Genomic DNA, 13,066 nt, shown 5'->3' with positions numbered 1-13,066 from the left:
CGGTGGGGCCCGGTCCTGCGCCTCTCCCCCGCAGCCGTGTTTTTGTGCGTGACCCCTGTCTGCAGGGTGCGCGGAGCGACCCGTCAGAGCTTGGCTGGGGACCCGCAGGGAGAGAGAAGGGAGGAGGAATCCCGCAGGGCCTGCAGGGGTGAGGGCTGTGATCACCCCGCTCATTTTGTGCGCGTTTCGAGGAAACCTGTGTGTGGCCTCTGTGGGTGCCAGAGATGGACGACGTGGGAACGGACAGATGTAGAAAGTACCAGGAAGAAAGGGGTGTGAGCTGAAGTCTGTTACTGAACTTACCCTGATTTTCTGGGACGATAGAGAGGTTTCCTAGGCAAGAATACAGATGTCCAAAGGAACGACGTTTCCTAAAGTAGTTGGGATGCTAAGTCTTATTTTATAGCGAGCGTCATGCCTGTCTTCTTCCCCTCACGTCTAAAAGATACCTGCCTAGGCAAGTTGCTCTCTAGTTTGGTTGCTGCCCTGAACTCTGCTGTCCCCATGCGCTAAATTCCGTGGGTCACGTACCCTGTGGGTCATGTACAAGTGTTGCCAACCTTCCAGGTTAGCTGGTTTTTCTGCAGCTGTGCACTGGAGCCAGAGGAGAGTCTTCATTGGGAGGGGTAACCCACCCACTCTGTGCTGAAGATGCCTGATAAGATAAGCAAACGTGAGTAGGGAGATTGCGGAGAGCCAGCGAAGGACCGGCTTCTCTGCTCAGACGTCCTCTAAGCATTTTAGTTTTTGCAGACTAGAACCAACGCCTTACTATCTTTGATGCAACTTTGGAAGGAGTAAATAAAATAAAATAAAAAAACCCCAGAACCAAACTCAGAAAATGTTTCTATGGTGCCCTGATAATTTGTCTGAAGCAGATTCCATTAGCATAGAAATCTGCTATAAATCTGCTCGGTTAGTGTCCTGCCACTGCGTGAATGTGGGCGATCACTCACACATTAAATTAGTCATCTTCAAAACCGCAAGCTACTTAAGAAAATGAGTTGTTCATGACTGTCTTTAATCCAAACCTTGTCATCTCAGAGTGTTGCCTGATAACTCAAAATGCATTGAGGAGGAGCCAGTGTGCCTTTCTGCAGTGGCTGTGAGTGCTTAGTTAGCTGACCTTTCTTTCATTTGCCTTTCTGGGGGAGTTTGTGCACTTGTGTGCATGTTTCTGTTTTCTTTCTTTCCGTCTTCAGGACCACATGCTATTTTGTCCACAAAGAATCAGCCGTGCAACACACATCCGAGAATCCCCTCTGTCCAGAAGTGCTGAATGCCTTAGGCTGGGGTTCAGAGAGCGGAAGCTTTATTATTTGGGGCCTGGTGGGGTGATGTGAGAGGAAGAGCGCTTTAGATCACTTTCGTTGCATCCTTTTCTTTTGGACCAATGGGACACGATTTTCAACAAACTTCATGCAGCTCTGTATGTTCAGAGACTCGCGTTTCCTCTTCTGTGTAGCTAGTAGTATCTGTAATTCTGAGACTGACTTGTTGGATTTGTATCTGCATGGAGGTAATGGGCTTAGAGAAGTGACTGTTCTGTCTTCCTCCGCCCCTCCCCTTCATGAGCTAAATACTTCCTTTTTTTCTCAAGCGTTGAAATAACAAGAGAAGGGAAACCAAGTTGTGTGGCAGCTGCAGAGCTTCATGAATATTACTTGAAGAGGAAATTTGTTTTACCTAACCAGAGAACTTCCTGTGTTAGTTGTCTGTACTTCTAAAGATCTAGAAATTACGTGTAAGGCTCTGTGCGTGTTGCAGCATTTCCTTGTGTGTGCGACTTAGAAAAGTTGGTCAGAGGGAGTTGTTTACTTCTGACTTTTGCATCTTTAGTTCAGGTGTGTTCAAATGCATTTTCTTCCCTAAAAAGTCAGATTCTGCAAGTTTGCAAACATTTTAATAAGCACTTGTAGAACCCTCTGTTGTCTGGTTCTTCCAGAATCAAACCAGACTTGCTGTTCACCTCGCCCTGTAACCCTGGAGCACAGACAAATCAAAGGTGGCTATTTGAAAAAAGTTGAAAAGAAGCAGCTTTATGAGGATTTTAAAAATCCAGTGAAGTGATAGGGCCTGGAAGAGTGCTCCTAGATAGTCTTCTAAAAGCCTGGTATCTTTGTCTTTCCAATGAGGGTTACTTGTATGTGATGGCAGAGTAGTTTTTGAATAGGATTACAGCAGTTTTGAGGGGTGGTGGAGACTCATTTGGACTTTTCGGACAAGAAAAATTCCTTGATTGAAGTACACATAACCCAATTTGTATTATGCTTAGTTAATATGCTCTTCTCCTTGTCCAGGCTAGTTTCTTTGCCTTCTTCCCTGTTGTACCTGTACTAAAAATGACTACACTAGTTTGTTAACTGCCAGTGGTCGTTTTTTTTAAAGCTGACTTTACACGCAGCGTTTCTCCAGCAGATGCAGATGAGGTGGTTCAGGAAGATAAAAGATGTGCATGGCCTTTGCCTTTAGCCTGAATCCTTCTTTCCTGTTACCTGACTTTAGATCAGAGAAAGTGCAACATTGACCAGAGATGTACTTGAGCATCATTTTAATGATTTGAAAGGGACCTTAAAGAAGCTGTTGGATGAGCGACTAGCGTCACTGCTGCAGGAAGTGGATGCTATAGAACAAGAGAGCATCAAACCCTTGGATGAATGCCAGAAGCTAATCGAGCATGGAGTCAGTACGGCCGATGATCTACTCCGGGAAGGTAAGGCAGGACCTGATACTAAGTCTTAGCTCTGCCTTCCGTTGTGTGTTCCTCAAAGTCTGGAACATTCCTGTTATGATCAGCATATTCAGCTCATTTTGGACTTCTGTCAAACCAAATGTTAAGAAAAGGTTAAAACTGGGTAGATGTAGTGAAGAGCTGATCAATATTATCTCCTACAAATCTGTATTTTAATATTTCACTCCAATCCTAGGGTGTATGTATGTGAGTGTAGCCTCTCTTTAAGGATAGGAAGTACCTGCTTTGGAAATGCCTCACTGCAGAGATATTCTGTACCCCTCCGTGCTAGAAAGAGGATTATATCAGGCTACTTTGAAATAAAATACATCTTGGGTACCATAATAACAGTGTGCCTCTGTTGGTTGAAGAGTTTTATTTGTGTCTTACTGGCATAGCAGCTGAAGTAAACAGATTATCTTTCCTGCTAAGTGTGATTATGTTCACTGTTGATGGGGAACACGAGGAATGAAATGGCCACTGTATGGGAAAAATTTCTCCAAAAAGTCTGAGGATGAGGCAGACAAAAATGGACATGTGGAATATTACTGTAAGGGCCAGTTTGCACCCTACTGATGCTAAATACCTAGCAAGAAAGGAATGTCACTCTTGCCTGTTTTCCCCACACTGGAGAACCTACTGGGAGCAGGTCTGAGCCATGAGTATGTTGGCAGTTTCCTTGCATTGTTCTCATGTCTCAACTTTAACTTTCTTTCAACATGATCTCAGTTTTGTGAACTAAAGTGCATTGAGCAATCTCCCACGGGTAGGAAATCTCCCAGCTTCCACTTAGACATGAGCCTTGCGCTTAAAGAGCATGCTGGCTTGGTAGCTCTATGCCTCCTGTTCACAGGAGTAGTGACAATATTTAAGAATTAATTTGTTTGGTTGTTTGGTTGTTTTTCTAGCACTACAACTTCTGGGAGAGCTGGTAGTCACCTTGTTTTTATTTTAAGTCTCAAGTTACTGAATCACAGGGTGGTGGCACAGATTGCCAGTGTTTTATACAAGTTTCTATCAGATCCATGAGAACCTGCCTAGCTGTGCACGTCCTATCCCGTGGGTCGCCATTCCCTCTGTAGCAGTAGCATTGCTAAGTCCTGTTGTCAAAATGAGCAGACGTTGCATCTGAGTCAGAAAGGAGTTAAGCCTCCATGGTTATTATATCTCCTGCTGCCAATTGACGTGTGCTTTTCTTTAGAGATTTGTAATGTTTGTAATCCTCCATTTGGAAAAGGACTGAGCTTGCTTATGTTGTCAGTTACCATAAAGTCATCAGGTGGGAGAACGGAGCATACGTCTCTGTAAGCTGAAGTGTGGGATGCTACTTTATATGGAAAGCTTATGAAAAGATTTCTATTTATCTTCACACTTTAATGCATAGATTATTTCCTTCATTATGACCATAGTTACCATTTAGATTGTGGCAAACAGAACAATGGTTGAAATTATTTTTTACTTTTAAGCTCCTGCTTTTTTATTTTCCGCTCAGTGAAGGTGCTTTGCTTTTTTTCTTCGCTTAAAGCAGGTGGAGGAAGGGGTTAATCATCCCGATTTCTGGCATCTGACCCCAGTTCTGCTACTGTCTGAGACCTGAGGCAAATTATTACATCTGTTATGGGTGTGTCTACAGGAAGCTTTGAGAGCTTCAGAAGTTGCTAGATAGGCTTTATATTGTTGACTATAATGGTATTTTCTAGCTAAGAGTCTAGCAAAAGTGCTGAGAATGCTTCATGTTTAATTGGTTGCTCGTGTCAGAACTGGTTATTCTTTGAAGCAAAGAATGCCTTTCTTGGACGTTGTCTCATTAGGAATATTTTTACCATTTGATTCCAGGAGAGAGTGCAGTCCATGGAGATGTGGGACAACAGAATGAGAAACTTTGCAGCTTTACAAAAAAAGCTTTACATATTCAGCTAGATAGGTAAGATACTGACACACTGAGGTCATCCAAGGCAGCGGCACATGTGCTTTTCTTGTATAGGGGATCTTTACTCCTTTGAAACAAAAGCCTTCCGCTCCATTGCCTTAAAAGATTAACTTGAGGTCTTACTGTCCCGTTTGTTTCCTAGACTGGAGCTGGCAGTCACAGAATGGAGTAGTTTTCAACCTCCGTATGTTCTGTAGAAATATAGGCTGCTTATTTGTGGATGATGAAACCACTCCTTGTGGAACAGCCTGTATTTCAGAGTATTTACTGAGAAACAGTCTGGTTAGGGCTGAAACACAATGTTTGCTGAGTCTCTTAAATTTGAAATGCACATGCCAATTTCTGCAGCTGTTCTCTCTTTGCAAATCTGCACAGATTCAAGTGTATGGACAAAATATGTATTTGTAGAAGCTGGCCCTTTTCATTACAGCAAACTTTCCTTTCTCAGCTTACCAGAAGTGCCCTCCTTGGTTGACGTGCCTTGTTTATCTGCCCAGTTGGATGATTGCCTTCTTACTATATTGAAAAATCAAATATTCAGACATGGAACTGTGGCATCTCGCCCACCTGTACAGCTAGAGGAATTCGTTGAGAAACCTGGAGGTATTTTAGTCCGATGGTGTAAGGTAGGTAAAATATCCTGGGTGAAAATCATTCAGACTTCAGTTTTGTTGACAGAAACTGAAAAAGCCACTTTCATTCTGGATTCTCTACTGCCTTCAAAGGAATAGGCCACTCCAGTGTGTAGTTAGAAACTTTAGAAGAGATTTTTATGGTAATGGCCTCATTTAAAGGCAAGGTAATCTAGTGATGTTGTGGTTGGTGCTGGGTTTTGTGTCTGCCTGACAGTGACACTTGTGTGTTAGCCTCTTGCTGTTGGACTCTGCCTGCTTCCATCTGCAGACAGAAAGGGCCGACACGGTAATGCACCTCTGCCTCACACCCACACCTCCCTGGGTGTGGGAACGTCGGGAGGGGCAGCTGAAAACACTGCTACCCCTGCTTCCTATGCTTAATCAAGTGCCAGGTACTGGACAAGCAGGAAGCGACTCCTTCATATACTGTTCCCACTAAACAAATAAATATTAGAGTGAAATCTATCCGTGATGCTGTTGTACAAACAAGAACAAGAAATCCTGGTGTGTGCGTTTCTCGCAGAGGCGATTCACATGTGGCCATTTGTGCTGTGAAAGCGAGTGGTTGGTTTGTGTGGCAATAACAGCCACGCTCAGTGAGACTGAACTTCATTGCTGCGGTGATGCTTTTGTTCCCTTTGAAGATGCTTTAGCAGACCCGTGATGAGGCTAAACCTGTTCTGTTATGCTTTTGCCCTTAAACATGTTTGTGTTTTTATGGACATGCAGTGGATAGAGAGAGAAAATATTTTAATATTGGCATTAGCTAGTCAAGTAGCCTGTTTCTTCAATACACAAAAACTGTTTTTGAGTAAATCACTGCTGTACTCTGATGTGGTTTAGTAGTTGTTGGACAGCTCTACATGCCTTGGCAGCATTCAACAAACTTTTGTTGTTCTAGCAGCTGCCAGCCATTGGTCAGCTGCCCTTACCTTGTAAAGGATATGGACACAGATTATAAAACCATAGGCACTGTTGTCACATGTGGTCTGATTTTCTGTGATATAGAGGAGTTCCCTGAATTTGGTCATGCTTGCGGGATAGCGGAGCTTTTGTATGTGTGTGTGGGAATCTCTTTTGACTTAGAGATATCAAAGAATTGGAAATCATTCATAGAATCGTAGAATCATTATGGTTGGAAGAGACCTCAAAGATCATCAAGTCCAACCGTATACCTGATGCCACCATGCCTGCTAAACCATGTCTTGAAGCGCCACATCTAAACGTTTTTTGAACACCTCCAGGGATGGTGACTCCACCACCTCCCTGGGGAGCCCATTCCAATGCTTAACGACTCTTAACAGTGAAGAAGTTCTTTCCTGGAACAGTTTATTCCCTGGAACAGTTTATGAAGGATAATAGTGAGTTTCTCTTGCTGTTAAAAACTGGCACTGAATTTCTTCTGCAAATTTGTCTTCAGCTTTTGGCTGAAGGATCTTGTTATATTTATCTCTGCTAGACTCAAAAGCCTTCTGTTAAATGTTTCTTCTCCTATAGATACTTTTAAAGTGCAAGCAAATAATTCTTAGACTTCTTTTTGTGTTAGTTGGTTCAGACACGCTTTCTGCTCTTTAATACCTTGGGACGCTGAATCGACTTTGATGACAGCCTGCAGTACTATCCTAATATGTGCCACTTCAGAGGCAAAAGAAAGAGGGAGTCCTTTATTAATGCAATAAATGTTTCTCTAGGTGGATGATGACTTCATACCACAAGATTACCGACTGCAGTATCGTAAGAGTACTGCCAGTCACTTTGAAGATGTGTATGTCGGCTCGGAGACAGAGTTCATGGTGCTGCATATTGATCCTAATGTTGATTACCAGTTCAGAGTCTGTGCCCGAGGAGATGGACGGCAAGAGTGGAGTCCATGGAGTGTTCCTCAGATTGGCTGTACCACGCTAGTTCCCCATGGTACTGTTTCGTTGCTGTTCAGCTTCATCTTAAGCCTGTGTCATCAGTGCAGCACTCCGGAGGGTCTATAGCTGAATGACTTACGGAGCTGCCTTTTGTATGATGAGGGGGTGTCCTTAGCTATGATATATGTGTGTAATGTATGAGGAGCTATCCCTTCAGCCTACAATTTATTCTTTGCTTCCTAGTGTGAAGGATAGTTAGTGAGCCTTTCCAGCAGGTAGCTTGCTGCTTAGCCTTCGAAAGCATCAAATGAGCCAGAAGTGAAGCATTTTTTTTCCTTCTCCCTCAGCCCTACCTCAGCATTTTTTGATGACCTACAGTCTCATAACAAGCTCTTATATTGGAGAGAGAAAAACCTAAATTTGCTCCACACTTGCAAATTTTTAAGGGCAGTGGGTAGTGAAGGTTTTCCTTTGCCTACGATGTGACTTCGCAGGGATTGCAGCAAAGAGTGAACTTCTGGTGAACTCTGTGAGCTGGGAAATACTTTTTGTAATTGCAAATTATTTGAAAAAGAAATCTCTCCCTCAGAAGGTGGCAAAACCAGCCCCTGTTCTTAACGTAACTTAAGCTTCATGTGAGGTAAACTGAGTGGACATTGCAACTGACTTGACTTTGCACAGACAGTAGCTAGTCGAGTTGAGGTTCATGCTTTTCACATTTGTTTGTTTGTTTGTTTTTTTCTTTGAAGAATGGACAGCTGGTTTGGAGGGTTACAGCTTGAGCAGTCGAAGAAACATAGCACTTCGAAATGATTCTCAGTCATGCGGTGTGCTCTATTCCAAAGCTCCTACTTATTTCTGTGGGCAAACATTAACATTCAGGCAAGTACTTTCTGGGTAGCTGTTGTCTGGTGCATCTCCTGTGAGCCGTTACATCTGAATTGTGTGTAAACCTGAGTCGTGATGCGTGTTTGAGTTTTACATCAGCTCGACCCCAGTTAAGGTAGCGTGTCTGTGTGAAGTCTGAACTTCCTTCTCTTTACTTCTGCTTCCTGGCTCTTCAGGAAAACACCTGAAGTTTTTGTAGGACCTGCACCTACCTAAAACAGATGAACTCCTGAGGGATGCTAAAATGTAGCCCATGCTGAGCAAATCTGTGGAATGTTGAACTTGCTCGAGTTTTGTAGGAGCTGTTACGCTGGTCAGAAGTCAGTGGAGGCTCGCCATTGATTCTTTTTAACCTTGGTCAGTGGATGCTTTCCTTCCCAGACTATCCGCAGGCTTTGAGGACTTTGGACCTGAAAACATTCTATGTGCTGTTGGGACAGGTAAGGCTGATAGTCTGGTACTGATGCCTTTAACATCTGAGATAATCCGATCTGATCAGACTGCTGCTTGAAACCGGTGTTAGAAAATCTGGAGTGGAGAAGGGATCTTGTGAAATTCAAGCTTTCCAGTTGACACAGAATGTAATTAAAAACCTTGGCAGCTTTGCTGCCTGTAGTTGTATCCCTGAGATGATGCTGTTTAACCTGGTATGAGGAATGTCCTTGTGGATATGTCAGTTGTAATTACAGACCTCAGAGACTCTGAAGCTTTATTCCATCTTTCCCTGGTTAAATAAAACTACTTGCTGTACAGTAGGCAACCCCCAAAGGCAATTTAAGGGGGCTGTTCATGATATTTTTGTAACTTATTCCATGGTGTTTCATTTCTCCCTTCCTGATAACAAATTATCTTAACTTTAGATGGTTGTAGTATGGAGGATATATTCAGTTGCCCTGTCTGAGATGGGAGAAAAAGATCTAAAGCTTTCATTTAAAATCTGTTGCTAGATTTAACATATCTTGGCTCAGAAATGCCTGTGAAATTAAAGACAGGACTTTGAGGTTTCCCTTGGTTCCCTTTCAGACCAATGCCTTTTATCTTTTTTTATTGGTAGCACATGAAAATATGTTGCTTTGCATTTTGGTAATGTGGACTCCTCTCCAAGAGGAGATTGTTTCGGGATGGCAGAGCACTAACAAGCACATGTCCACGAGAACTATAATGACATGAATCTTAAGACAGCCTCAAAAATCAGTTGTGTTCCTCTTCCAAGGTCCAAGAGTAGCTTCTTGTTTGAAAGTGTGTGAGATTTTCCTGAGCAGGGAGATGTAGTACTTGGCACTTGGCTTTCTCCATCTGTTGAAACAAAAGTGTATTCACAAGGGGTAAGTGGCTTGCAGAGCAAACCAAATAAGCAAGGTTCACGTTACGGATGTTTGTGAAGCAGCTTTGTATTCTTCTTGTGTGTTCAGGACACAGACATACCTCATCAGTGAGAAGTGAAGCTGCGATAAACGCAATGCTTTGTATCTGCTCTTTAAAGACAGACTGCTTCAGTTATCCTCTGAGGTGAGGCATTTGGGCAAGTTGTAGGAAAACATCATTGCTTTAAGTCAAGACTCGTTCCATTTCTTTGCAGCCTTCAGGGAGCTGCCCTTAGGAAAGGGATCGTTTCTCCACAGTGACCTGCTCTGCAGCTGTCTCTAAAGCTTTTGCTTGCAGTGGGGAGCCACAGTCAGTCTGGCCAGGCTGGTGATTTGGGATCATCCAGCAGATGCCCTGTGAAGATCGTGCTGACTTTGTCAGGAGCCCACCACAACTCTGCTGACAGCCAATACAAAGGAAGCGTGTGTGATCACCCACAGATTTACTTCTTCACGCTCTGAGACAGATGGAGACCGGTGGTGGCTGAACTGATTCAGTGTCTGTGCTGCAGTGGCAGAGGCAAGGTTTTGCTCTGCAGCATTGGAAGTGGTGAGAAGGGATTCGAATGGTTCTCCACTGAGCATTGTTCCTACCATGTATTCTGTGGGCTTGTAAAAATTTTAAGTCCCAGGGATCATAGAGGCTGGAGAATAACTTTGTTAACGTGATAGGAAAAATCAGCCTAGTGAGGCAAAGCTTAGGAGGTTGTGCAGTGATTCTCTGTACTGTAGTTGTGCTCTTTGTCTTGGGCTGGTCATTAATTGCTGGAAAATCAAAACCTAGTAAGGAAAGGAATAGTGATCTGTACCAGATCCTCATCCTCTTCCCTGTGCATGCAAGAGGAGGAAAGCTACTGCAGGATTATAGGTTGGCCGTTGTTTTGGTCACTCAGGTTGTGCTTCCTTCTTACGGGGTAAGGAAGGTTCGGCTCTTTCCTACTTTGCGTTAGCATGCAGCACAGCCTGCTCTCTTGGAGTAAGGGCAGTGGTGTAGGAAGGGTAGCCCTGATGCTGGAAAGCCTGGATGTGATGAATGCAGAAGTGCATGATAAAAACGTGGCCTCAGCCTGGATTCAGCGTGGATACTACTGAGAGCGCTGAACCTAGAACGTTCAGCTGGTCCTAGACTGACTCCTGTGTAAACGCTCCTGCTCTGGGTGCACCATCGTCCCTGCTGCAGACTATTCGCTGTCCTGTTACGTGTTTGATGGTTTTTTTCTTCCTGCTGCTGCTGGTCCAGGTTACCTTGACAGTGCTCTGCAAAAGGGGTCTCTCTACATGAGCAAATAAGTGTGGATGCAGATTGACATGATAGAATTCCTACTTTTTAACGGGTTTATAATTATGCATTTTTGGTCATTCTTGTGACTGTACAAATACTAATTTCCAACCCAAAACTCAAGAAAGGCTCCCTTAACTAGGGATGGAATGAATTAATGTTACCTTATGCACAAAGTTTACAGATAAAAGAGCTGTTTATAAAGCTTCACCAGTAACTCAGGCAGAGTTTAAAATCTAAAGTAGAGTATGAAAATGAATTTGAAATCTAATTTAAAGTTGTTTTGGGAAAACATTGTGGATCACTTCCAAACTAAAAGCTTCTTGGATATTTAATATTTTTTTTCTTTGCTTTACAGTACAAAGCTTTTGCTATTTTAGTGATGTTCCCAGGGGACTGAAAAACCTAATGGAGTGCAAGAGTAACACATGGTTCCAATTTCATCTTCCCTGTTTGTCTTGAAAGAGTTAACCCATTGTGTGCCAGTCTACCGCCCAGTTTAATTTCCAGTTCTTAAAAGCTTCTGCTGAAGTTTTTCTATTGTTGGGCAACAACTGTTTTATCAGTGCTGTTCTTGCTCTCAATCTGTAACGAGAATAACCACTATTTTACCTTCCAGAAAAGACCGTCTGAGTTTCCCAAGTCACTCAGGCTCCCTCTAAAGTATGATTTAGCAGCTTTGCGAGATGGTAGTACAAATGAAAGGACTCAAATACAGAAGAGCTCTTCAGTGTACAAACTGTGCAGCCTTGCTCAGCTGCTGGGGCCCAGAGGGAACTGCGTCCCAGGCCGTTTGCACAATTTGTTTGCTTTTGCTTCGGAGATTCTTTCCGAGGACCAAAATCCTAAATGCAGCTGAGCAGAAGCCAGTCTTGTAAATGCTCTTCTAGACATTGTTTTTAAATACACATTTGCACCAAGCTTATTTATTAAAAAAATCAAAACAAACAAAACCTCCACACATGCCTCCAAACCCAACACATCACCCCTTTAAAGCAGAATATAGCATGGCTGAAAAAATTAGTCATGCTTATTAAGTACTTGCTGAAACTATAGCTGTCTTGCCATAACACGTCATGTTGACCAGTAGTCTGGTGTAGATGATTGTAGATTGTAGTTTTGTACATATTGGTTGTTTCAGACAACTGGAAATCATTTCAAAAGACTCTAAGCTGAGACAGTGGAGAATTTTATTAAATGGCAGTGGAAGTTTGCAAGAAGCAGATTCATGTTTTGTACAGATTAATAGTTAGAACATTGCTCAGTGGAGCTGTTAGGAAAGCTGGTAGGACTTCTGGTCATTCAACAGGGATCTCCCCAAAAGGCTGGATGAATTTGTGAAAAGCCGTGGAGCACAGTACAGAGGTCTGGTACGACAGGGTATTACTGTCTGGATTTCCTTGTATGTTTTGATTTAAAGCTTCAGGGTTTGACTTAACTTTTTGCTTGGTAGAATTGAAACCGTGGGACAGCCGGACAGACGAGACAGCCTAGGAGTGTGTGTGGAGCAGCAGAACGGCTATGATTCTTTGCAGCGGGATAAAGCTGTGTGCGTTAGCACAAACGGTGAGTCTGAATTACATAACTGAAGAATGTGATCTGTTTGTTTGTTTTTCTTTCTCAAAACCCATAGCCCCGTGTTCTTTATATCCCTGGATCACACATCTGCAACTTCATCCACCTTTTATGTACATACTGCTTGTGCAGTTAAAAATCTTTGGTGAGATCACAGCTCTCCATTTCCTGCTTGCAATTATTGCTGCCTGTTTGATGTGACAAAAAGGAATGCGGCAGGGTTGGTTCCCATTTCTATTTGCCTGCAAAATATAGGGAGACATAGTATTGCATGTTAGTATGTACAGAAAGCGAGCAATAATGTGTGATATCTTGACTGTTTCAGGGGCAGTATTTGTAAATGGAAAAGAGATGACAAACCAACTGCCTGCCGTTACTTCTGGATCGACTGTGACGTTTGACATGGAAGTTGTGCAGTTAGGGCCTTCCAGCAATGAGGGAGGAAACTTCAAGCTCCGAGTAACCATTAGCTCTAACAACAGAGAAGTGGTCTTTGACTGGGTACTTGATCAATGCTGTGTCTCTTTGTATTTTGGATGTTCATTTTCATACCCAGGATGGAAGGTTTTGGTGTTTTAGCAGTGAGTGAAGGGATTTTTGTTCTTGCTATAAAGTGTAATGTTCAAACCTGGGTTTCCAGCTGTTTGACATCAACAATTTGTTAACAAAAACCCATCTTTATACTACTTGAACTCCACTATATTGTACTTCCTGCTGGATTCATTTAAAAAAAAAAATTGTGAAACATTGGATTTGTTACTCTGGAAAAAGTTAGAAACAGGCATTTGCATAGGCAAATTAATTT

The 13,066-nt window shown here is 42.9% G+C and overlaps 1 protein-coding gene across 1 annotated transcript; it reads left to right on the top strand.

The window, feature by feature from the left end:
* Positions 1–224: 224 nt before the first annotated feature.
* Positions 225–12,897, top strand: CRLF3 (cytokine receptor-like factor 3). Its single transcript, XM_009696107.1, has 9 exons — positions 225–275; positions 1,203–1,334; positions 2,506–2,713; positions 4,568–4,655; positions 5,110–5,287; positions 6,988–7,210; positions 7,905–8,037; positions 12,140–12,252; positions 12,587–12,897. Exons 1-9 carry the CDS (start codon positions 225–227, stop codon positions 12,838–12,840), a joined length of 1,380 nt encoding a protein of 459 aa, XP_009694409.1. The 3' UTR covers positions 12,841–12,897.
* Positions 12,898–13,066: the final 169 nt, after the last annotated feature.

The sequence above is a fragment of the Cariama cristata genome, unplaced genomic scaffold (assembly GCF_000690535.1).
Source record: "Cariama cristata isolate BGI_N322 unplaced genomic scaffold, ASM69053v1 scaffold19712, whole genome shotgun sequence".
Taxonomy (NCBI): Eukaryota; Metazoa; Chordata; class Aves; order Cariamiformes; family Cariamidae; genus Cariama; species Cariama cristata.
This window is presented reverse-complemented; position numbering and strand designations above follow the sequence as displayed.